Below are 22251 nucleotides of genomic sequence, written 5' to 3' on the forward strand. Positions count from 1 at the left end.
CTGTGTTAGAGGAGGGTGCTGAATTAGAGGGTGCTGCGTCTGAGGAGGGTGCTGCATTAGAGGAGGTTCCTGTTTTATAGGAGGGTGCTGTGTTCACGGAGGGTGCTATATTCGAGGAGGGTGCTGCGTTAGAGGGGGGTGCTGCGTTAGAGGAGGGTGCTGCGTTAGAGGAGGGTGCTGCAAAGAGGTGGGTGCTGCGTCAGAGTGTGCTGCGTCAGAGGAGGGTGCTGCGTCAGAGGAGGGTGCTGCGTCAGAGGAGGGTGCTGCGTCGGAGGTGGGTGCTGCGTCAGAGGAGGGTTGGTGTTAGAGGAGGTTCTTGTTTTAGAGGAGGGTGCTATATTCAAGGAGGGTGGTGCGTTAGGGAGAGTGCTGTGTTAGAGGAGGGTGCTGTGTTAGAGGAGGGTGCTGCGTTAGAGGAGGGTGCTGCGTCAGAGGAAGGTGCTGCTTTAGAGGAGGGTGCTGCGTTAGAGGAGGGTGCTACGTTAGTGGAGAGTGCTGTGTTAGAGGAGAGTGCTGCGTTAGAGGAGAGTGCTGCGTTAGAGGAGAGTGCTGCGTTAGAGGAGGGTGCTGCATTAGAGGAGGTTGCTGCGTCAGAGGAGGGTTGCTGTGTTAGAGGAGGGTTGCTGTGTTAGTGGAGGGTGCTGTGTTCAAGGAGTGCGCTATATTCAAGTATGTTGCTGCGTTAGAGGAGGGTGCTGCGTTAGAGGAGGTTTGTTTTAGAGGAGGATGCTGTGTTAGAGGAGGGTGCTGCGTCAGAGGAGGATTGCTGTGTTAGAGGAGGGTGTTGCGTTAGAGGAGGTTCCTGTTTGAGAGGAAGGTGCTGTGTTCGAGGAGGGTGCTATATTCAAGGAGGGTGGTGCGTTAGAGGAGGCTGCTGCGTCAGAGGAGGATTGCTGTGTTAGAGGAGGGTGCTGCATTAGAGGAGGTTCCTGTTTGAGAGGAGGGTGCTGTGTTCGAGTAGGGTGCTATATTCAAGGAGGGTGGTGCGTTAGAGGGTGCTGTGTTAGAGGAGGGTGCTGCATTAGAGGGTGCTGTGTTAAAGGAGGGTGCTGCGTTGGACTAGGGTGCTGCGTTGGACTAGGGTGCTACGTTGGAGGAGAGTGCTGCGTTGGAGGAGAGTGCTGCGTTGGAGGAGAATGCTGCGTTGGAGGTGGGTGCTGTGTTAGATGAGGGTGCTGCATCAGACGAGGGTGCTGCGTCAGACGAGGGTGCTGCAAAAGAGGTGGGTGCTGCGTCAGAGTGTGCTGCGTCAGAGGAGGGTGCTGCATCAGAGGAGGGTGCTGCGTCAGAGGAGGGTGCTGCGTCGGAGGTGGGTGCTGCGTCAGAGGAGGGTTGGTGTTAGAGGAGGTTCCTGTTTTAGAGGAGGGTGCTATATTCAAGGAGGGTGGTGCGTTAGGGAGGGTGCTGTGTTAGAGGAGGGTGCTGCGTTAGAGGAGGGTGCTGCGTTAGAGGAGGGTGCTGCGTCAGAGGAAGGTGCTGCGTTAGAGGAGGGTGCTGCGTTAGTGGAGAGTGCTGTGTTAGAGGAGAGTGCTGCGTTAGAGGAGAGTGCTGCGTTAGAGGAGAGTGCTGCGTTAGAGGAGGGTGCTGCATTAGAGGAGGTTGCTGCGTCAGAGGAGGGTTGCAGTGTTAGAGGAGGGTTGCTGTGTTAGTGGAGGGTGCTGTGTTCAAGTAGTGCGCTATATTCAAGTATGTTGCTGCGTTAGAGGAGGGTGCTGCGTTAGAGGAGGTTTGTTTTAGAGGAGGGTGCTGCGTTAGAGGCGGGTGCTGCATTAGAGGAGGTTGCTGCGTTAGAGGAGGGTGCTGCGTCAGAGGAGGGTGCTGCGTCAGAGGAGGGTGCTGCATCAGAGGAGGGTACTGTGTCTGAGGAGGGTGCTGCGTCTGAGGAGGGTGCTGCATTCGAGGAGGTTCCTGTTTTATAGGAGGGTGCTGTGTTCACGGAGGGTGCTATATTCGAGGAGGGTGCTGCGTTAGAGGGGGGTGCTGCGTTAGAGGGGATGCTGCGTTAGAAGAGGGTGCTGCGTTAGAGGAGGGTGCTGCGTTAGAGGAGGGTGCTGCAAAAGAGGTGGGTGCTGCGTCACAGGGTGCTGCGTCAGAGGAGGGTGCTGCGTCAGAGGAGGGTGCTGTGTTAGAGGAGGTTCCTGTTTTAGAGGAGGTTGCTATATTCAAGGAGGTTGGTGCGTTAGAGGAGGGTGCTGCGTCAGAGGAGAGTGCTGCGTCAGAGGAGAGTGCTGCGTCAGAGGAGAGTGCTGCGTCAGAGGAGGGTGCTGTATTAGAGGAGGGTGCTATCTTAGAAGAGGGTGGTGCATTAGAGGAGGGTGCTGCGTCAGAGGAGGGTGCTGTATTAGAGGAGGGTGCTGCCTTTGAGGAGGGTGCAGTGTTAGAGGGTGCTGTATTGGAGGGGAGCACTGTGTTAGAGGAGGGTGATGTGATTCAGGGTGCTGCCTTTGAAGAGGGTGCTGTGTTAGAGGGTGCCACGTTCGAGGAGGGTGCTGTGTCAGAGGAGGGTGCTGTGTTAGAGGAGGGTACTGTGTTAGAGGGTGCTGCGTCTGAGGAGGGTGCTGCATTAGAGGAGGTTCCTGTTTTATAGGAGGGTGCTGTGTTCAGGGAGGGTGCTATATTCGAGGAGGGTGCTGCGTTAGAGGGGGGTGCTGCGTTGGAGGAGGGTGCTGCGTTAGAGGAGGGTGCTGCAAAGAGGTGGGTGCTGCGTCAGAGTGTGCTGCGTCAGAGGAGGGTGCTGCGTCAGAGGAGGGTGCTGCGTCAGAGTAGGGTGCTGCGTCGGAGGTGGGTGCTGCGTCAGAGGAGGGTTGGTGTTAGAGGAGGTTCTTGTTTTAGAGGAGGGTGCTATATTCAAGGAGGGTGGTGCGTTAGGGAGGGTGCTGTGTTAGAGGAGGGTGCTGTGTTAGAGGAGGGTGCTGCGTTAGAGGAGGGTGCTGCGTCAGAGGAAGGTGCTGCTTTAGAGGAGGGTGCTGCGTTAGAGGAGGGTGCTACGTTAGTGGAGAGTGCTGTGTTAGAGGAGAGTGCTGCGTTAGAGGAGAGTGCTGCGTTAGAGGAGAGTGCTGTGTTAGAGGAGGGTGCTGCATTAGAGGAGGTTGCTGCGTCAGAGGAGGGTTGCTGTGTTAGAGGAGGGTTGCTGTGTTAGAGGAGGGTGTTGCGTTAGAGGAGGTTCCTGTTTGAGAGGAAGTTGCTGTGTTCGAGGAGGGTGCTATATTCAAGGAGGGTGGTGCGTTAGAGGAGGCTGCTGCGTCAGAGGAGGATTGCTGTGTGAGAGGAGGGTGCTGCGTTAGAGGAGGTTCCTGTTTGAGAGGAGGGTGCTGTGTTCGAGTAGGGTGCTATATTCAAGGAGGGTGGTGCGTTAGAGGGTGCTGTGTTAGAGGAGGGTGCTGCATTAGAGGGTGCTGTGTTAAAGGAGGGTGCTGCGTTGGACTAGGGTGCTGCGTTGGACTAGGGTGCTGCGTTGGAGGAGAGTGCTGCATTGGAGGAGAGCGCTGCGTTGGAGGAGAATGCTGCGTTGGAGGTGGGTGCTGTGTTAGACGAGGGTGCTGCGTCAGACGAGGGTGCTGCGTCAGACGAGGGTGCTGCAAAAGAGGTGGGTGCTGCGTCAGAGTGTGCTGCGTCAGAGGAGGGTGCTGCGTCAGAGGAGGGTGCTGCGTCAGAGGAGGGTGCTGCATCGGAGGTGGGTGCTGCGTCAGAGGAGGGTTGGTGTTAGAGGAGGTTCCTGTTTTAGAGGAGGGTGCTATATTCAAGGAGGGTGGTGCGTTAGGGAGGGTGCTGTGTTAGAGGAGGGTGCTGCGTTAGAGGAGGGTGCTGCGTTAGAGGAGGGTGCTGCGTCAGAGGAAGGTGCTGATTTAGCGGAGGGTGCTGCGTTAGAAGAGGGTGCTGCGTTAGTGGAGAGTGCTGTGTTAGAGGAGAGTGCTGCGTTAGAGGAGAGTGCTGCGTCAGAGGAGGGTTGCAGTGTTAGAGGAGGGTTGCTGTGTTAGTGGAGGGTGCTGTGTTCAAGGAGTGTGCTATATTCAAGTATGTTGCTGCGTTAGAGGAGGGTGCTGCGTTAGAGGAGGTTTGTTTTAGTGGAGGGTGCTGTGTTAGAGGAGGGTGCTGCGTCAGAGGAGGATTGCTGTGTTAGAGAAGGGTGCTGCGTTAGAGGAGGTTCCTGTTTGAGAGGAAGGTGCTGTGTTCGAGGAGGGTGCTATATTCAAGGAGGGTGGTGCGTTAGAGGAGGCTGCTGCGTCAGAGGAGGATTGCTGTGTTAGAGGAGGGTGCTGCGTTAGAGGAGGTTCCTGTTTGAGAGGAGGGTGCTGTGTTCGAGTAGGGTGCTATATTCAAGGAGGGTGGTGCGTTAGAGGGTGCTGTGTTAGAGGAGTGTGCTGCATTAGAGGGTGCTGTGTTAAAGGAGGGTGCTGCGTTGGAGTAGGGTACTGCGTTAGAGGAGAGTGCTGCGTTGGAGGAGAGTGCTGCGTTGGAGGAGAATGCTGCGTTGGAGGTGGGTGCTGTGTTAGACGAGGGTGCTGCGTCAGACGAGGGTGCTGCGTCAGACGAGGGTGCTGCGTCAGAGGAGGGTGCTGCGTCAGAGGAGGGTGCTGCGTCAGAGGAGGGTGCTGCGTCAGGGGAGAGTGCTGCGTCAGAGGAGGGTGCTGTATTAGAGGAGGGTGCTATCTTAGAAGAGGGTGGTGCGTTAGAGGAGGGTGCTGCGTCAGAGGAGGGTGCTGTAATAGAGGATGGTGCTGCGTTAGAGGTGGGTGCTGTGTGAGAGGAGGGTGCTGCCTTCGAGGAGGGTGCAGTGTTAGAGGGTGCTGTATTAGAGGGGAGCACTGTGTTAGAGGAGGCTGATGTGTTTCAGGGTGCTGCCTTTGAAGAGGGTGCTGTGTTAGAGGGTGCCACGTTCGAGGAGGGTGCTGTGTCAGAGGAGAGTGCTGTGTTAGAGGAGGGTGCTGTGTTAGAGGGTGCTGTGTTAGAGGAGGGTGCTGAATTAGAGGGTGCTGTGTTAAAGGAGGGTGCTGCGTTCGAGGAGGGTGCTGCGTTAGAGGAGGGTGCTGCATTCGAGGAGGGTGCTGCGTTCGAGGAGGGTGCTGTGTCAGGGGAGGGTGCTGCGTCAGGGGAGGGTGCTGCGTCAGGGGAGGGTGCTGTGTCTGAGGAGGGTGCTGCTTCAGAGGAGGGTGCTGCGTCAGAGGAGGGTGCTGCGTCAGAGGAGGGTGCTGCGTTAGAGGAGGGTGCTGCGTCAGAGCAGGGTGCTGTATGAGAGGAGAGTGCTATATTATAGGAGGGTGCTGCGTCAGAGGAGGGTGCTGCATCAGAGGAGGGTGCTGCGTCAGAGGAGGGTGCTGCGTCAGAGTAGGGTGCTGCATGAGAAGAGGGTGCTGCGTTCGAGGAGGGTGCTGCGTTAGAGGAGGGTGCTATATTAGAAGAGGGTGGTGCGTTAGAGGAGGGTGCTGCATCAGAGGAGGGTGCTGTATTAGAGGATGGTGCTGTGTGAGGGGAGTGTGCTGCGTTAGAGGAGGGTGCTGTATCAGAGGAGGGTGCTGCGTTAGAGGTGGGTGCTGTGTGAGAGGAGTGTGCTGCGTTAGAGGAGGGTGCTGCCTTTGAGGAGGGTGCAGTGTTAGAGGGTGCTGTATTAGAGGGGAGCACTGCGTTAGAGGAAGGTGATGAGTTTCAGGGTGCTGCCTTTGAAGAGGGTGCTGTGTTAGAGGGTGCCACGTTCGAGGAGGGTGCTGTGTCAGAGGAGGGTGCTGTGTTAGAGGCGGGTACTGTGTTAGAGGGTGCTGTGTTAGAGGAGGGTGCTGAATTAGAGGGTGCTGTGTTAAAGGAGGGTGCTGCGTTAGAGGAGGGTGCTGCGTTGGAGGAGGGTGCTGCGTTGGAGGAGAGTGCTGCGTTAGAGGAGGGTGCTGTGTTAAAGGAGGGTGCTGTGTTAAAGGAGGGTGCTGTGTTAAAGGAGGGTGCTGCATTAGAGGAGGGCGCTGCGTTGGAGGAGGGTGCTGCATTGGAGGAGGGTGCTGCGTTAGAGGAGGGTGCTGCGTTAGAGGAGGGTGCTGTGTTAGAGGGGATTGCTGTAATAGAGAGGAGTGCTGCCTTTGAGGAGGGTGCTGTGCCTGATGAGGGTGCTGCATCAGAGGAGTGTGCTGCGTCAGAGGACGGTGCTGCGTCAGAGGAGGGTGCTGAGTCAAAGGAGGGCGCTGCGTCAGAGGAGGGTGCTGCGTCAGAGGAGGGTGCTGCGTCAGAGGAGGGTGCTGCGTCTGAGGAGGGTGCTGCATCTGAGGAGGGTGCTACATCAGAGGAGGGTGCTGCGTCAGACGAGGGTGCTGCGTCAGAGGAGGGTGCTGCGTCAGACAAGGGTGCTGCGTCAGAGGAGGGTGCTGCATCAGAGGAGGGTGCTGCCTTTGAGGAGGGTGCAGTGTTAGAGGGTGCTGTATTAGAGGGGAGCACTGCGTTAGAGGAGGGTGATGTGTTTCAGGGTGCTGCCTTTGAAGAGGGTGCTGTGTTAGAGAGTGCCACGTTCGAGGAGGGCGCTGTGTCAGAGGAGGGTGCTGTGTTAGAGGGTGCTGTGTTAGAGGAGGGCGCTGAATTAGAGGGCGCTGTGTTAAAGGAGGGTGCTGCGTTAGAGGAGGGTGCTGCGTTGGAGGAGAGTGCTGCATTGGAGGAGAGTGCTGCGTTGGAGGAGAGTGCTGCGTTGGAGGAGGGTGCTGCGTTAGAGGAGGGTGCTGTGTTAAAGGAGGGTGCTGCGTTAGAGGAGGGTGCTGCGTTGGAGGAGAGTGCTGCATTGGAGGAGGGTGCTGCATTGGGGGAGGGTGCTGCGTTAGAGGAGGGTGCTGCCTTTGAGGAGGGTGCTGTGTCTGATGAGGGTGCTGCATCAGAGGAGTGTGCTGCGTCACAGGACGGTGCTGCGTCAGAGGAGGGTGCTGCGGCAAAGGAGGGGGCTGCGTCAGAGGAGGGTGCTGCGTCAGAGGAGGGTGCTGCATCAGAGGAGGGTGCTGCGTCAGACGCGGGTGCTGCGTCAGAGGAGGGTGCTGCGTCAGAGGAGGGTGCTGCGTCAGAGGAGGGTGCTGCGTCACAGGAGGGTGCTGCATCAGTGGAGGGTGCTGCGTCAGAGGAGGGTACTGCGTCTGATATGGGTACTGCGTCTGAGGAGGGTGCTGCGTCTGAGGAGGGTGCTGCGTCTGAGGAGGGTGCTGCATTAGAGGAGGTTCCTGTTTTATAGGAGGGTGCTGTGTTCACGGAGGGTGCTATATTCGAGGAGGGTGCTGCGTTAGAGGGGGGTGCTGCGTTAGAGGAGGGTGCTGCGTTATAGGAGGGTGCTGCAAAAGAGGTGGGTGCTGCGTCAGAGGGTGCTGCATCAGAAGAGGGTGCTGCGTTAGAGGCGGGTGCTGCGTTAGAGGAGGTTGCTGCGTTAGAGGAGGGTGCTGCGTCAGAGGAGGATGCTGCGTCAGAGGAGGGTGCTGCGTCAGAGGAGGGTACTGCGTCTGAGGAGGGTGCTGCGTCTGAGGAGGGTGCTGCATTCGAGGATGTTCCTGTTTTATAGGAGGGTGCTGTGTTCACGGAGGGTGCTATATTCGAGGAGGGTGCTGCGTTAGAGGGGGGTGCTGCATTAGAGGGGGTGCTGCGTTAGAGGAGGGTGCTGCGTTAGAGGAGGGTGCTGCAAAAGAGGTGGGTGCTGCGTCAGAGGGTGCTGCGTCAGAGGAGGTTCCTGCGTCAGAGGAGGGTGCTGTGTTAGAGGAGGTTCCTGTTTTAGAGGAGGTTGCTATATTCAAGGAGGGTGGTGCGTTAGAGGAGGGTGCTGCGTCAGAGGAGAGTGCTGCGTCAGAGGAGAGTGCTGCGTCAGAGGAGAGTGCTGCGTCAGAGGAGGGTGCTGCGTCAGAGGAGAGTGCTGCGTCAGAGGAGAGTGCTGCGTCAGAGGAGGGTGCTGTATTAGAGGAGGGTGCTATCTTAGAAGAGGGTGGTGCATTAGAGGAGGGTGCTGCGTCAGAGGAGGGTGCTGCGTCAGAGGAGGGTGCTGTATTAGAGGAGGGTGCTGCCTTTGAGGAGGGTGCAGTGTTAGAGGGTGCTGTATTGGAGGGGAGCACTGTGTTAGAGGAGGGTGATGTGATTCAGGGTGCTGCCTTTGAAGAGGGTGCTGTGTTAGAGGGTGCCACGTTCGAGGAGGGTGCTGTGTCAGAGGAGGGTGCTGCGTTAGAAGAGGTTGCTATATTCGAGGAGGGTGCTGCTTCAGAGGAGGGTGCTGCGTCAGAGGAGGGTGCTGTGTCAGAGGAGGGTGCTGTGTGAGAGGAGGGTGCTGTGTGAGAGGAGGGTGCTGTGTGAGAGGAGGGTGCTCTATTCTAGGAGGATTCTGCGTCAGAGGAGGGTGCTGCGTCAGGGGAGGGTGCTGCGTCAGGGGAGGGTGCTGCGTCAGGGGAGGCTGCTGCGTCTGAGGAGGGCGCTGCGTCAGAGGAGGGTGCTGCGTCAGAGGAGGGTGCTGTGTCAGAGGAGGGTGCTGTGTTAGAGGAGGGTGCTGTGTGAGAGGAGGGTGCTCTATTCTAGGAGGGTGCTGCGTCAGAGGAGGGTTCTGCATCAGAGGACGGTGCTCCCTCAGAGGAGGGTGCTGTATTAGAGGAGGGTGCTATATTAGAAGAGGTTGGTGCGTTAGAGGAGGGTGCTGCGTCAGAGGAGGGTGCTATGTTAGAGGAGGGTGCTGCATTAGAGGAGGGTGCTGCCTTTGAGGAGGGTGCAGTGTTAGAGGGTGCTGTATGAGAGGGGAGCACTGTGTTAGAGGAGGGTGATGTGTTTGAGGGTGCTGCCTTTGAAGAGGGTGCTGTGTTAGAGGAGGGTGCCATGTTCCAGGAGGATGCTGTGTCAGAGGAGGGTGCTGTGTTAGAGGAGGGTACTGTGTTAGAGAGTGCTGTGTTAGAGGAGGGTGCTGCGTTAGAAGAGGGTGCTGCGTTGGAGGAGAGTGCTGCGTTGGAGGAGGGTGCTGCGCTAGAGGAGGGTGCTGCGCTAGAGGGGATTGCTGTATTAGAGGGGAGTGCTGCCTTGGAGGAGGGTGCTGCGTCAGACGAGGGTGCTGCGCCTGAGGAGGGTGCTGCGTCAGAGGAGGGTGCTGCGTCAGAGGAGGGTGCTGCGTCAGACGAGGGTGCTGCGTCAGACGAGGGTGCTGCGTCTGAGGAGGGTGCTGCTTCAGGGGAGGGTGCTGCTTCAGGGGAGGGTGCTGCGTCAGGGGAGGGTGCTGCATCAGGGGAGGGTGCTGCTTCAGGGGAGGGTGCTGCGTTAGGGGAGGGTACTGCGTCAGGGGAGGGTGCTGCGTCAGGGGAGGGTGCTGCATCTGAGGATGGTGCTGCGTCAGAGGAGGGTGCTGAGTCAGAGGACAGTGCTGAGTCAGAGGACGGTGCTGCGTCAGAGGAGGGTGCTGCGCCTGAGGAGGGTGCTGCGCCTGAGGAGGGTGCTGTGTCAGAGGAGGGTGCTGCGTCAGAGGAGGGTGCTGTGTTCGAGGAGGGTGCTATATTCAAGGAGGGTGCTGCGTTAGAGCAGGGTGCTGCGTTAGAGAAGAGTGCTATGTTAGAGAAGGGTGCTGTGTTAGAGTAGGGTGCTGCTTTTGAGGGTACTGCGTTAAAGGAGGGTGCTGTGTTAGAGGAGGGTGCTGTGTTAGAGGAGGGTGCTGCTTCAGAGGAGGGTGCTGTGTTAGAGGACGGTGCTGCGTTAGAGGTGGGTGCTGCGTCTGAGGAGGGTGCTGCGTCAGAGGAGGGTGCTGCGTCAGAGGAGGGTGCTGCGTCAGACGAGGGTGCTGCGTCAGAGGACGGCGCTGCGTCAGAGGAGGGTGCTGCGTCAGAGGAGGGTGCTGCGTCAGAGGAGGGTGCTGCGTCAGAGGAGGGTGCTGTGTCTGAGGAGGGTGCTGCGTCTGAGGAGGGTGCTGCGTCAGAGGAGGGTGCTGCGTCAGAGGAGGGTGCTGCGTCAGACGAGGGTGCTGCGTCAGACCAGGGTGCTGCGTCTGACGAGGGTGCTGCGTCAGAGGAGGGTGCTGCATCAGAGGAGGGTGCTGCGTCAGACCAGGGTGCTGCATCAGAGGAGGGTGCTGCGTCAGAGGAGGGTGCTGCATCAGAGGAGGGTGCTGTGTCTGAGGAGGGTGCTGTGTCTGAGGAGGGTGCTGCGTCTGAGGAGGGTGCTGCGTCAGAGGAGGGTGCTGCGTCAGACGAGGGTGCTGCGTCAGGGGAGGGTGCTGCTTCAGGGGAGGGTGCTGCTTCAGGGGAGGGTGCTGCGTCAGGGGAGGGTGCTGCATCAGGGGAGGGTGCTGCGTCAGAGGAGGGTGCTGCTTCAGGGGAGGGTGCTGCGTCAGGGGAGGGTGCTGCATCAGGGGAGGGTGCTGCGTCAGAGGAGGGTGCTGCTTCAGGGGAGGATGCTGCGTTAGGGGAGGGTACTGCGTCAGGGGAGGGTGCTGCGTCAGGGGAGGGTGCTGCATCTGAGGATGGTGCTGCGTCAGAGGAGGGTGCTGATTCAGAGGACGGTGCTGAGTCAGAGGACTATGCTGCGTCAGAGGAGGGTGCTGCGCCTGAGGAGGGTGCTGCGCCTGAGGAGGGTGCTGTGTCAGTGGAGGGTGCTGCGTCAGAGGAGGGTGCTGTGTTCGAGGAGGGTGCGATATTCAAGGAGGGTGCTGCGTTAGAGCAGGGTGCTGCTTTTGAGGGTGCTGCGTTAAAGGAGGGTGCTGTGTTAGAGGAGGGTGCTGCGTCAGAGGAGGGTACTGCGTCTGATATGGGTACTGCGTCTGAGGAGGGTGCTGCGTCTGAGGAGGGTGCAGCGTCTGAGGAGGGTGCTGCATTAGAGGAGGTTCCTGTTTTATAGGAGGGTGCTGTGTTCACGGAGGGTGCTATATTCGAGGAGGGTGCTGCGTTAGAGGGGGGTGCTGCGTTAGAGGAGGGTGCTGCGTTATAGGAGGGTGCTGCAAAAGAGGTGGGTGCTGCGTCAGAGGGTGCTGCATCAGAAGAGGGTGCTGCGTTAGAGGCGGGTGCTGCGTTAGAGGAGGTTGCTGCGTTAGAGGAGGGTGCTGCGTCAGAGGAGGATGCTGCGTCAGAGGAGGGTGCTGCGTCAGAGGAGGGTACTGCGTCTGAGGAGGGTGCTGCGTCTGAGGAGGGTGCTGCATTCGAGGATGTTCCTGTTTTATAGGAGGGTGCTGTGTTCACGGAGGGTGCTATATTCGAGGAGGGTGCTGCGTTAGAGGGGGGTGCTGCATTAGAGGGGGTGCTGCGTTAGAGGAGGGTGCTGCATTAGAGGAGGGTGCTGCAAAAGAGGTGGGTGCTGCGTCAGAGGGTGCTGCGTCAGAGGAGGTTCCTGCGTCAGAGGAGGGTGCTGTGTTAGAGGAGGTTCCTGTTTTAGAGGAGGTTGCTATATTCAAGGAGGGTGGTGCGTTAGAGGAGGGTGCTGCGTCAGAGGAGAGTGCTGCGTCAGAGGAGAGTGCTGCGTCAGAGGAGAGTGCTGCGTCAGAGGAGGGTGCTGCGTCAGAGGAGAGTGCTGCGTCAGAGGAGAGTGCTGCGTCAGAGGAGGGTGCTGTATTAGAGGAGGGTGCTATCTTAGAAGAGGGTGGTGCATTAGAGGAGGGTGCTGCGTCAGAGGAGGGTGCTGCGTCAGAGGAGGGTGCTGTATTAGAGGAGGGTGCTGCCTTTGAGGAGGGTGCAGTGTTAGAGGGTGCTGTATTGGAGGGGAGCACTGTGTTAGAGGAGGGTGATGTGATTCAGGGTGCTGCCTTTGAAGAGGGTGCTGTGTTAGAGGGTGCCACGTTCGAGGAGGGTGCTGTGTCAGAGGAGGGTGCTGCGTTAGAAGAGGTTGCTATATTCGAGGAGGGTGCTGCTTCAGAGGAGGGTGCTGCGTCAGAGGAGGGTGCTGTGTCAGAGGAGGGTGCTGTGTGAGAGGAGGGTGCTGTGTGAGAGGAGGGTGCTGTGTGAGAGGAGGGTGCTCTATTCTAGGAGGATTCTGCGTCAGAGGAGGGTGCTGCGTCAGGGGAGGGTGCTGCGTCAGGGGAGGGTGCTGCGTCAGGGGAGGCTGCTGCGTCTGAGGAGGGCGCTGCGTCAGAGGAGGGTGCTGCGTCAGAGGAGGGTGCTGTGTCAGAGGAGGGTGCTGTGTTAGAGGAGGGTGCTGTGTGAGAGGAGGGTGCTCTATTCTAGGAGGGTGCTGCGTCAGAGGAGGGTTCTGCATCAGAGGACGGTGCTCCCTCAGAGGAGGGTGCTGTATTAGAGGAGGGTGCTATATTAGAAGAGGTTGGTGCGTTAGAGGAGGGTGCTGCGTCAGAGGAGGGTGCTATGTTAGAGGAGGGTGCTGCATTAGAGGAGGGTGCTGCCTTTGAGGAGGGTGCAGTGTTAGAGGGTGCTGTATGAGAGGGGAGCACTGTGTTAGAGGAGGGTGATGTGTTTGAGGGTGCTGCCTTTGAAGAGGGTGCTGTGTTAGAGGAGGGTGCCATGTTCCAGGAGGATGCTGTGTCAGAGGAGGGTGCTGTGTTAGAGGAGGGTACTGTGTTAGAGAGTGCTGTGTTAGAGGAGGGTGCTGCGTTAGAAGAGGGTGCTGCGTTGGAGGAGAGTGCTGCGTTGGAGGAGGGTGCTGCGCTAGAGGGGATTGCTGTATTAGAGGGGAGTGCTGCCTTGGAGGAGGGTGCTGCGTCAGACGAGGGTGCTGCGCCTGAGGAGGGTGCTGCGTCAGAGGAGGGTGCTGCGTCAGAGGAGGGTGCTGCGTCAGACGAGGGTGCTGCGTCAGACGAGGGTGCTGCGTCTGAGGAGGGTGCTGCTTCAGGGGAGGGTGCTGCTTCAGGGGAGGGTGCTGCGTCAGGGGAGGGTGCTGCATCAGGGGAGGGTGCTGCTTCAGGGGAGTGTGCTGCGTTAGGGGAGGGTACTGCGTCAGGGGAGGGTGCTGCGTCAGAGGAGGGTGCTGAGTCAGAGGACAGTGCTGAGTCAGAGGACGGTGCTGCGTCAGAGGAGGGTGCTGCGCCTGAGGAGGGTGCTGCGCCTGAGGAGGGTGCTGTGTCAGAGGAGGGTGCTGCGTCAGAGGAGGGTGCTGTGTTCGAGGAGGGTGCTATATTCAAGGAGGGTGCTGCGTTAGAGCAGGGTGCTGCGTTAGAGAAGAGTGCTATGTTAGAGAAGGGTGCTGTGTTAGAGTAGGGTGCTGCTTTTGAGGGTACTGCGTTAAAGGAGGGTGCTGTGTTAGAGGAGGGTGCTGTGTTAGAGGAGGGTGCTGCGTTAGAGGTGGGTGCTGCGTCTGAGGAGGGTGCTGCGTCAGAGGAGGGTGCTGCGTCAGAGGAGGGTGCTGCGTCAGACGAGGGTGCTGCGTCAGACGATGGTGCTGCGTCAGACGAGGGTGCTGTGTTAGAGGAGGGTGCTGTGTTAGAGGAGGGTGCTGTGTGAGACGAGGGTGATGTGTGAGAGGAGAGTGCTATATTATAGGAGGGTGCTGCGTCAGAGGAGGGTGCTGCGTCAGAGGAGGGTGCTGCGTCAGACGAGGGTGCTGCGTCAGAGGACGGCGCTGCGTCAGAGGAGGGTGCTGCGTCAGAGGAGGGTGCTGCGTCAGAGGAGGGTGCTGCGTCAGAGGAGGGTGCTGTGTCTGAGGAGGGTGCTGCGTCTGAGGAGGGTGCTGCGTCAGAGGAGGGTGCTGCGTCAGAGGAGGGTGCTGCGTCAGACGAGGGTGCTGCGTCAGACCAGGGTGCTGCGTCTGACGAGGGTGCTGCGTCAGAGGAGGGTGCTGCATCAGAGGAGGGTGCTGCGTCAGACCAGGGTGCTGCATCAGAGGAGGGTGCTGCGTCAGAGGAGGGTGCTGCATCAGAGGAGGGTGCTGTGTCTGAGGAGGGTGCTGTGTCTGAGGAGGGTGCTGCGTCTGAGGAGGGTGCTGCGTCAGAGGAGGGTGCTGCGTCAGAGGAGGGTGCTGCGTCAGACGAGGGTGCTGCGTCAGGGGAGGGTGCTGCTTCAGGGGAGGGTGCTGCTTCAGGGGAGGGTGCTGCGTCAGGGGAGGGTGCTGCATTAGGGGAGGGTGCTGCGTCAGAGGAGGGTGCTGCTTCAGGGGAGGGTGCTGCGTCAGGGGAGGGTGCTGCATCAGGGGAGGGTGCTGCGTCAGAGGAGGGTGCTGCTTCAGGGGAGGATGCTGCGTTAGGGGAGGGTACTGCGTCAGGGGAGGGTGCTGCGTCAGGGGAGGGTGCTGCATCTGAGGATGGTGCTGCGTCAGAGGAGGGTGCTGATTCAGAGGACGGTGCTGAGTCAGAGGACTATGCTGCGTCAGAGGAGGGTGCTGCGCCTGAGGAGGGTGCTGCGCCTGAGGAGGGTGCTGTGTCAGTGGAGGGTGCTGCGTCAGAGGAGGGTGCTGTGTTCGAGGAGGGTGCGATATTCAAGGAGGGTGCTGCGTTAGAGCAGGGTGCTGCTTTTGAGGGTGCTGCGTTAAAGGAGGGTGCTGTGTTAGAGGAGGGTGCTGTGTTAGAGGAGGGTGCTGCGTCAGAGGAGGGTGCTGCGTCTGAGGAGGGTGTTACGTTAGAGGAGGGTTGCTGTGTTAGACGAGGGTGCTGTGTTAGAAGAGGTTGCTATATTCGAGGAGGGTGCTGCTTCAGAGGAGGGTGTTACGTTAGAGGAAGGTGCTGCGTTAGAGGAGGGTGCTGCGTCAGAGGAGGGTGCTGCGTCAGAGGAGGGTGCTGTGTCAGAGGAGGGTGCTGTGTTAGAGGAGGGCGCTGCTTCAGAGGAGGGTGTTACGTTAGAGGAAGGTGCTGCGTTAGAGGAGGGTGCTGCGTCAGAGGAGGGTGCTGCGTCAGAGGAGGGTTGCTGTGTTAGACGAGGGTGCTGTGTTAGAAGAGGTTGCTATATTCGAGGAGGGTGCTGCTTCAGAGGAGGGTGTTACGTTAGAGGAAGGTGCTGCGTTAGAGGAGGGTGCTGCGTCAGAGGAGGGTGCTGTGTCAGAGGAGGGTGCTGTGTTAGAGGAGGGCGCTGTATGAGAGGAGGGTGCTGTGTGAGAGGAGGGTGCTGTGTGAGCGGAGGGTGCTCTATTCTAGGAGGATGCTGCGTCAGAGGAGGGTGCTGCGTCAGGGGAGGGTGCTGCATCAGGGGAGGGTGCTGCGTCAGAGGAGGGTGCTGCGTCAGAGGAGGGTGCTGCATCAGGGGAGGGTGCTGCGTCAGAGGACGGTGCTGCGTCAGAGGAGGGCGCTGCGTCAGAGGAGGGTGCTGCATCAGGGGAGGGTTGCTGTGTTAGACGAGGGTGCTGTGTTAGAAGAGGTTGCTATATTCGAGGAGGGTGCTGCTTCAGAGGAGGGCGCTGCGTCAGAGGAGGGTGCTGCATCAGGGGAGGGTGCTGCATCAGAGGAGGGCGCTGCGTCAGAGGAGGGTGCTGCGTCAGAGGAGGGTTGCTGTGTTAGACGAGGGTGCTGTGTTAGAAGAGGTTGCTATATTCGAGGAGGGTGCTGCTTCAGAGGAGGGTGCTGCGTTAGAGGAAGGTGCTGCGTTAGAGGAGGGTGCTGCGTCAGAGGAGGGTGCTGCGTCAGAGGAGGGTGCTGTGTCAGAGGAGGGTGCTGTGTGAGAGGAGGGTGCTGTGTGAGAGGAGGGTGCTGTGTGAGAGGAGGGTGCTGTGTGAGAGGAGGGTGCTCTATTCTAGGAGGGTGCTGCGTCAGAGGAGGGTTCTGCATCAGAGGAGGGTGCTCCCTCAGAGGAGGGAGCTGTATTAGAGGAGGGTGCTATATTAGAAGAGGTTGGTGCGTTAGAGGAGTGTGCTGCGTCAGAGGAGGGTGCTATGTTAGAGGAGGGTGCTGCATCAGAGGAGGGTGCTGCCTTTGAGGAGGGTGCAGTGTTAGAGGGTGCTGTATTAGAGGGGAGCACTGTGTTAGAGGAGGGTGATGTGTTTGAGGGTGCTGCCTTTGAAGAGGGTGCTGTGTTAGAGGAGGGTGCCATGTTCCAGGAGGATGCTGTGTCAGAGGAGGGTGCTGTGTTAGAGGAGGGTACTGTGTTAGAGAGTGCTGTGTTAGAGGAGGGTGCTGCGTTAGAAGAGGGTGCTGCGTTGGAGGAGAGTGCTGCGTTGGAGGAGGGTGCTGCGTTAGAGGAGGGTGCTGCGCTAGAGGAGGGTGCTGCGCTAGAGGGGATTGCCGTATTAGAGGGGAGTGCTGCCTTGGAGGAGGGTGCTGCGTCAGACGAGGGTGCTGCGCCTGAGGAGGGTGCTGCGTCAGAGGAGGGTGCTGCGTCAGAGGAGGGTGCTGCGTCAGACGAGGGTGCTGCGTCAGACGAGGGTGCTGCGTCTGAGGAGGGTGCTGCTTCAGGGGAGGGTGCTGCTTCAGGGGAGGGTGCTGCGTCAGGGGAGGGTGCTGCATCAGGGGAGGGTGCTGCTTCAGGGGAGGGTGCTGCGTTAGGGGAGGGTACTGCGTCAGGGGAGGGTGCTGCGTCAGGGGAGGGTGCTGCATCTGAGGATGGTGCTGCATCAGAGGAGGGTGCTGAGTCAGAGGACGGTGCTGCGTCAGAGGAGGGTGCTGCGTCAGGGGAGTGTGCTGCGTCAGAGGAGGGTGCTATGTTAGAGGAGGGTGCTGCATCAGAGGAGGGTGCTGCCTTTGAGGAGGGTGCAGTGTTAGAGGGTGCTGTATTAGAGGGGAGCACTGTGTTAGAGGAGGGTGATGTGTTTGAGGGTGCTGCCTTTGAAGAGGGTGCTGTGTTAGAGGAGGGTGCCATGTTCCAGGAGGATGCTGTGTCAGAGGAGGGTGCTGTGTTAGAGGAGGGTACTGTGTTAGAGAGTGCTGTGTTAGAGGAGGGTGCTGCGTTAGAAGAGGGTGCTGCGTTGGAGGAGAGTGCTGCGTTGGAGGAGGGTGCTGCGTTAGAGGAGGGTGCTGCGCTAGAGGAGGGTGCTGCGCTAGAGGGGATTGCCGTATTAGAGGGGAGTGCTGCCTTGGAGGAGGGTGCTGCGTCAGACGAGGGTGCTGCGCCTGAGGAGGGTGCTGCGTCAGAGGAGGGTGCTGCGTCAGAGGAGGGTGCTGCGTCAGACGAGGGTGCTGCGTCAGACGAGGGTGCTGCGTCTGAGGAGGGTGCTGCTTCAGGGGAGGGTGCTGCTTCAGGGGAGGGTGCTGCGTCAGGGGAGGGTGCTGCATCAGGGGAGGGTGCTGCTTCAGGGGAGGGTGCTGCGTTAGGGGAGGGTACTGCGTCAGGGGAGGGTGCTGCGTCAGGGGAGGGTGCTGCATCTGAGGATGGTGCTGCATCAGAGGAGGGTGCTGAGTCAGAGGACGGTGCTGCGTCAGAGGAGGGTGCTGCGTCAGGGGAGGGTGCTGCATCAGAGGAGGGTGCTGAGTCAGAGGACGGTGCTGCGTCAGAGGAGGGTGCTGAGTCAGAGGACGGTGCTGCGTCAGAGGAGGGTGCTGCGTCAGGGGAGGGTGCTGCATCTGAGGATGGTGCTGCGTCAGAGGAGGGTGCTGAGTCAGAGGACGGTGCTGCGTCAGGGGAGGATGCTGCGTCAGGGGAGGGTGCTGCGTCAGGGGAGGGTGCTGCATCTGAGGATGGTGCTGCGTCAGAGGAGGGTGCTGAGTCAGAGGACGGTGCTGCGTCAGAGGAGGGTGCTGCGCCTGAGGAGGGTGCTGTGTCAGAGGAGGGTGCTGCGTCAGAGGAGGGTGCTGCGTCTGAGGAGGGTGCTGCATCAGAGGAGGGTGCTGCGTCAGAGGAGGGTGCTGTGTTAGACGAGGGTGCTATGTTAGAAGAGGTTGCTATATTCGAGGAGGGTGCTGCTTCAGAGGAGGGTGTTACGTTAGAGGAGGGTTGCTGTGTTAGACGAGGGTGCTGTGTTAGAAGAGGTTGCTATATTCGAGGAGGGTGCTGCTTCACAGGAGGGTGTTACGTTAGAGGAAGGTGCTGCGTTAGAGGAGGGTGCTGCGTCAGAGGAGGGTGCTGCGTCAGAGGAGGGTGCTGTGTTAGAGGAGGGCGCTGTATGAGAGGAGGGTGCTGTGTGAGAGGAGGGTGCTGTGTGAGAGGAGGGTGCTCTATTCTAGGAGGATGCTGCGTCAGAGGAGGGTGCTGCGTCAGGGGAGGGTGCTGCATCAGGGGAGGGTGCTGCGTCAGGGGAGGCTGCTGCGTCTGAGGAGGGTTGCTGTGTTAGACGAGGGTGCTGTGTTAGAAGAGGTTGCTATATTCGAGGAGGGTGCTGCTTCAGAGGAGGGTGCTGCGTTAGAGGAAGGTGCTGCGTTAGAGGAGGGTGCTGCGTCAGAGGAGGGTGCTGCGTCAGAGGAGGGTGCTGTGTCAGAGGAGGGTGCTGTGTGAGAGGAGGGTGCTGTGTGAGAGGAGGGTGCTGTGTGAGAGGAGGGTGCTGTGTGAGAGGAGGGTGCTCTATTCTAGGAGGGTGCTGCGTCAGAGGAGGGTTCTGCATCAGAGGAGGGTGCTCCCTCAGAGGAGGGTGCTGTATTAGAGGAGGGTGCTATATTAGAAGAGGTTGGTGCGTTAGAGGAGTGTGCTGCGTCAGAGGAGGGTGCTATGTTAGAGGAGGGTGCTGCATCAGAGGAGGGTGCTGCCTTTGAGGAGGGTGCAGTGTTAGAGGGTGCTGTATTAGAGGGGAGCACTGTGTTAGAGGAGGGTGATGTGTTTGAGGGTGCTGCCTTTGAAGAGGGTGCTGTGTTAGAGGAGGGTGCCATGTTCCAGGAGGATGCTGTGTCAGAGGAGGGTGCTGTGTTAGAGGAGGGTACTGTGTTAGAGAGTGCTGTGTTAGAGGAGGGTGCTGCGTTAGAAGAGGGTGCTGCGTTGGAGGAGAGTGCTGCGTTGGAGGAGGATGCTGCGTTAGAGGAGGGTGCTGCGCTAGAGGAGGGTGCTGCGCTAGAGGGGATTGCTGTATTAGAGGGGAGTGCTGCCTTGGAGGAGGGTGCTGCGTCAGACGAGGGTGCTGCGCCTGAGGAGGGTGCTGCGTCAGAGGAGGGTGCTGCGTCAGAGGAGGGTGCTGCGTCAGACGAGGGTGCTGCGTCAGACGAGGGTGCTGCGTCTGAGGAGGGTGCTGCTTCAGGGGAGGGTGCTGCTTCAGGGGAGGGTGCTGCGTCAGGGTAGGGTGCTGTATCAGGGGAGGGTGCTGCTTCAGGGGAGGGTGCTGCGTTAGGGGAGGGTACTGCGTCAGGGGAGGGTGCTGCTTCAGGGGAGGGTATTGCGTCAGGGGAGGGTGCTGCTTCAGGGGAGGGTGCTGCGTTAGGGGAGGGTACTGCGTCAGGGGAGGGTGCTGCGTCAGGGGAGGGTGCTGCATCTGAGGATGGTGCTGCGTCAGAGGAGGGTGCTGAGTCAGAGGACGGTGCTGCGTCAGAGGAGGGTGCTGCGCCTGAGGAGGGTGCTGCGCCTGAGGAGGGTGCTGTGTCAGAGGAGGGTGCTGCGTCAGAGGAGGGTGCTGTGTTCGAGGAGGGTGCTATATTCAAGGAGGGTGCTGCGTTAGAGCAGGGTGCTGCGTTAGAGGAGAGTGCTATGTTAGAGGAGGGTGCTGTGTTAGAGTAGGGTGCTGCTTTTGAGGGCGCTGCGTTAAAGGAGGGTGCTGTGTTAGAGGAGGGTGCTGTGTTAGAGGAGGGTGCTGCGTCAGAGGAGGGTGCTGTGTTAGAGGACGGTGCTGCGTTAGAGGTGGGTGCTGCGTCAGAGGAGGGTGCTGCGTCAGAGGAGGGTGCTGCGTCAGACGAGGGTGCTGCGTCAGACGATGGTGCTGCATCAGACGAGGGTGCTGTGTTAGAGGAGGGTGCTGTGTTAGAGGAGGGTGCTGTGTGAGAGGAGGGTGATGTGTGAGAGGAGAGTGCTATATTATAGGAGGGTTCTGCGTCAGAGGAGGGTGCTGCGTCAGAGGACGGCGCTGCGTCAGAGGAGGGTGCTGCGTCAGACGAGGGTGCTGCGTCAGACGAGGGTGCTGCGTCAGAGGAGGGTGCTGCGTCAGAGGAGGGTGCTGCGCCAGAGGAGAGTGCTGCGTCAGAGGAGGGTGCTGCATCAGAGGAGGGTGCTGCGTCTGAGGACGGTGCTGCGTCTGAGGAGGGTGCTGCGTCTGAGGAGGGTGCTGCGTCAGAGGAGGGTGCTGCATCAGAGGAGGGTGCTGCGTCTGAGGACGGTGCTGCGTCTGAGGACGGTGCTGCGTCTGAGGAGGGTGCTGCATTAGAGGAGGTTCCTGTTTTAGAGGAGAGTGCTGTGTTCACGGAGGGTGCTATATTCGAGGAGGGTGATGCGTTAAAGGAGGGTACTGCATTAGAGGAGGGTGCTGCGTTCGAGGGGGGTGCTGCGTTCGAGGGGGGTGCTGCGTTAGAGGGGGGTGCTGCGTTATAGGGGTGTGCTGCGTTAGAGGGGGGTGCTGCGTTAGAGGGGGGTGCTGTGTTAGAGGATGGTGCTATATTCGAGGAGGGTGATGCGTTAGAGGAGGGTGCTGCGTTAGAGGATGGTGCTGTGTTAGAGGAGGGTGCTGCGTTAGAGGGGAGCGCTGCCTTTGAGGAGTGTACTGCCTCAGAGGAGTGTGCTGCGTCAGAGGAGTGTGCTGCGTCAGAGGAGGGTGCTGCGTGAGAGGAGGGTGCTGCGTCAGAGGAGGGTCCTGCATCAGGGGAGGGTGTTGCGAGAGGGGAGGGTGCTGCAAGAGGGGAGGGTGCTGCAAGAGGGGAGGGTGCTGCGTCAGACGAGGGTGCTGCGTCAGACGAGGGTGCTGCGTCAGATGAGGGTGCTGCTTCAGACGATGGTGCTGCGTCATAGGAGGGTCCTGCATCAGGGGATGGTGCTGCGTGAGGGGAGGGTGCTGCGTCAGAGGAGGGTGCTGCGTCAGAGGAGGGTGCTGCGTCAGAGGAGGGTTGCTGTGTTAGACGAGGGTGCTGTATTAGAGGAGGGTGCTATATTAGAAGAGGGTGGTGCGTTAGAGGAGGGTGCTGCGTCAGAGGAGGGTGCTGCGTTAGAGGAGGGTGCTGCGCTAGAGGAGGGTGCTGCGCTAGAGGGGATTGCTGTATTAGAGGGGAGTGCTGCCTTGGAGGAGGGTGCTGCGTCAGACGAGGGTGCTGCGTCAGATGAGGGTGCTGCGTCAGACGAGGGTGCTGCGCCTGAGGAGGGTGCTGCGTCAGAGGAGGGTGCTGCGTCAGAGATGGGTGCTGCGTCAGACGAGGGTGCTGCGTCAGAGGAGGGTGCTGCTTCAGGGGAGGGTGCTGCTTCAGGGGAGGGTGCTGCATCAGGGGAGGGTGCTGCGTCAGAGGAGGGTGCTGCATCAGGGGAGGGTGCTGCGTTAGGGGAGGGTGCTCCGTCAGGCGAGGGTGCCGCGTTTGGGGAGGTTCCTATGTTAGAGGAGGGTGCTATATTAGAGGAGGGTGCTGCGTTAAAGGAGGGTGCTGCGTTAGAGGAGGCTCCTGTGTCAGAGGGTGCTGTTTTAGAGGAGGGTGCTGTTTTAGAGGAGGGTGCTGCGTGAGAGGAGAGCGCTGCGTTAGAGGAGGTTCCTGTGTTAGAGGGTGCTGCGTTAGAGGAGGGTGCTGCGTTAAAGGAGGGTGCTGCGTTAAAGGAGGGTGCTGCGTTAGAGGTGGGTGCTGCGTTAGAGGTGGGTGCTGCGATAGAGGAGAGTGCTGCATTAGAGAAGGGTGCTGCAACAGAGGAGGGTGCTGCGTCAGAGGAGGGTTGCTGTGTTAGAGGAGGGTGCTGCGTTAGAGGAGTCTCCTGTTTTAGAGGAGGGTGCTGTGTTCGAGGAGGGTGCTATATTCAAGGCGGGTAGTGCGTTAGATGGTGCTGCGTTAGAGGAGGGTGCTGTGTTCGAGGAGGGTGCTGTGTTAGAGGAGGGTGCTGCGTTAAAGGATGGTGCTATGTTGGAGGAGGTTCGTGTGTTAGAGGAGGGTGCTGTGTTAGAGGAGGGTGCTATTTTATAGGAGGGTGCTGTATTAGAGGGTGCTGCGTTAAAGGAGGGTGCTGCGTTAGAGGAGGTTCCTGTGTTTGAGGAGGGTGCTGTGTTAAAGGAGGGTGCTGCGTTAGAGGAGGTTCCTGTTTTAGAGGAGGATGCTGTGTTCGAGGAGGGTGCTATATTCAAGGAGTGTGGTGCGTTAGAGGTTGCTGTGTTAGAGGAAGGTGCTATATTAGAGGAGTGTGCTGCGTTAGAGGAGGGTGCTGCGATAAAGGAGGGTGCCGCATTTGAGGAGGTTCCTGTGTTAGAGGAGGGTGCTATATTAGAGGAGGGTGCTGCGTTAAAGGAGTGCGCTGCATTAGAGGAGGTTCCTGTGTTAGAGGGTGCTGTTTTAGAGGAGGGTGCTGTTTTAGAGGAGGGTGCTGCGTTAGAGGAGGGTGCTGCGTTAGAGGAGGTTCCTGTGTTAGAGGGTGCTGTTTTAGAGGAGGGTGCTGCGTTAGAGGAGGGTGCTGCATTAGAGGTGGGTGCTGCGTT

At 59.6% G+C, this 22251-nt stretch overlaps 1 protein-coding gene across 1 annotated transcript in view; it reads right to left on the reverse strand.

Moving 5' to 3' along the window:
- LOC140407032 (uncharacterized) overlaps positions 1 to 20598 on the reverse strand; it is a 64240-nt gene extending 43642 nt beyond the window's left edge. Inside the window, 5 exon segments of the mRNA XM_072494815.1 lie at positions 4597 to 4758; positions 5119 to 6801; positions 8382 to 9115; positions 9569 to 9865; positions 20583 to 20598. Coding sequence (XP_072350916.1) covers positions 4597 to 4758; positions 5119 to 6801; positions 8382 to 9115; positions 9569 to 9865; positions 20583 to 20598 — 2892 coding nt within the window.
- Between the last annotated feature and the right edge of the window lie 1653 nt (positions 20599 to 22251).

Source organism: Scyliorhinus torazame, chromosome 2 (genome assembly GCF_047496885.1).
Source record: "Scyliorhinus torazame isolate Kashiwa2021f chromosome 2, sScyTor2.1, whole genome shotgun sequence".
Taxonomy (NCBI): Eukaryota; Metazoa; Chordata; class Chondrichthyes; order Carcharhiniformes; family Scyliorhinidae; genus Scyliorhinus; species Scyliorhinus torazame.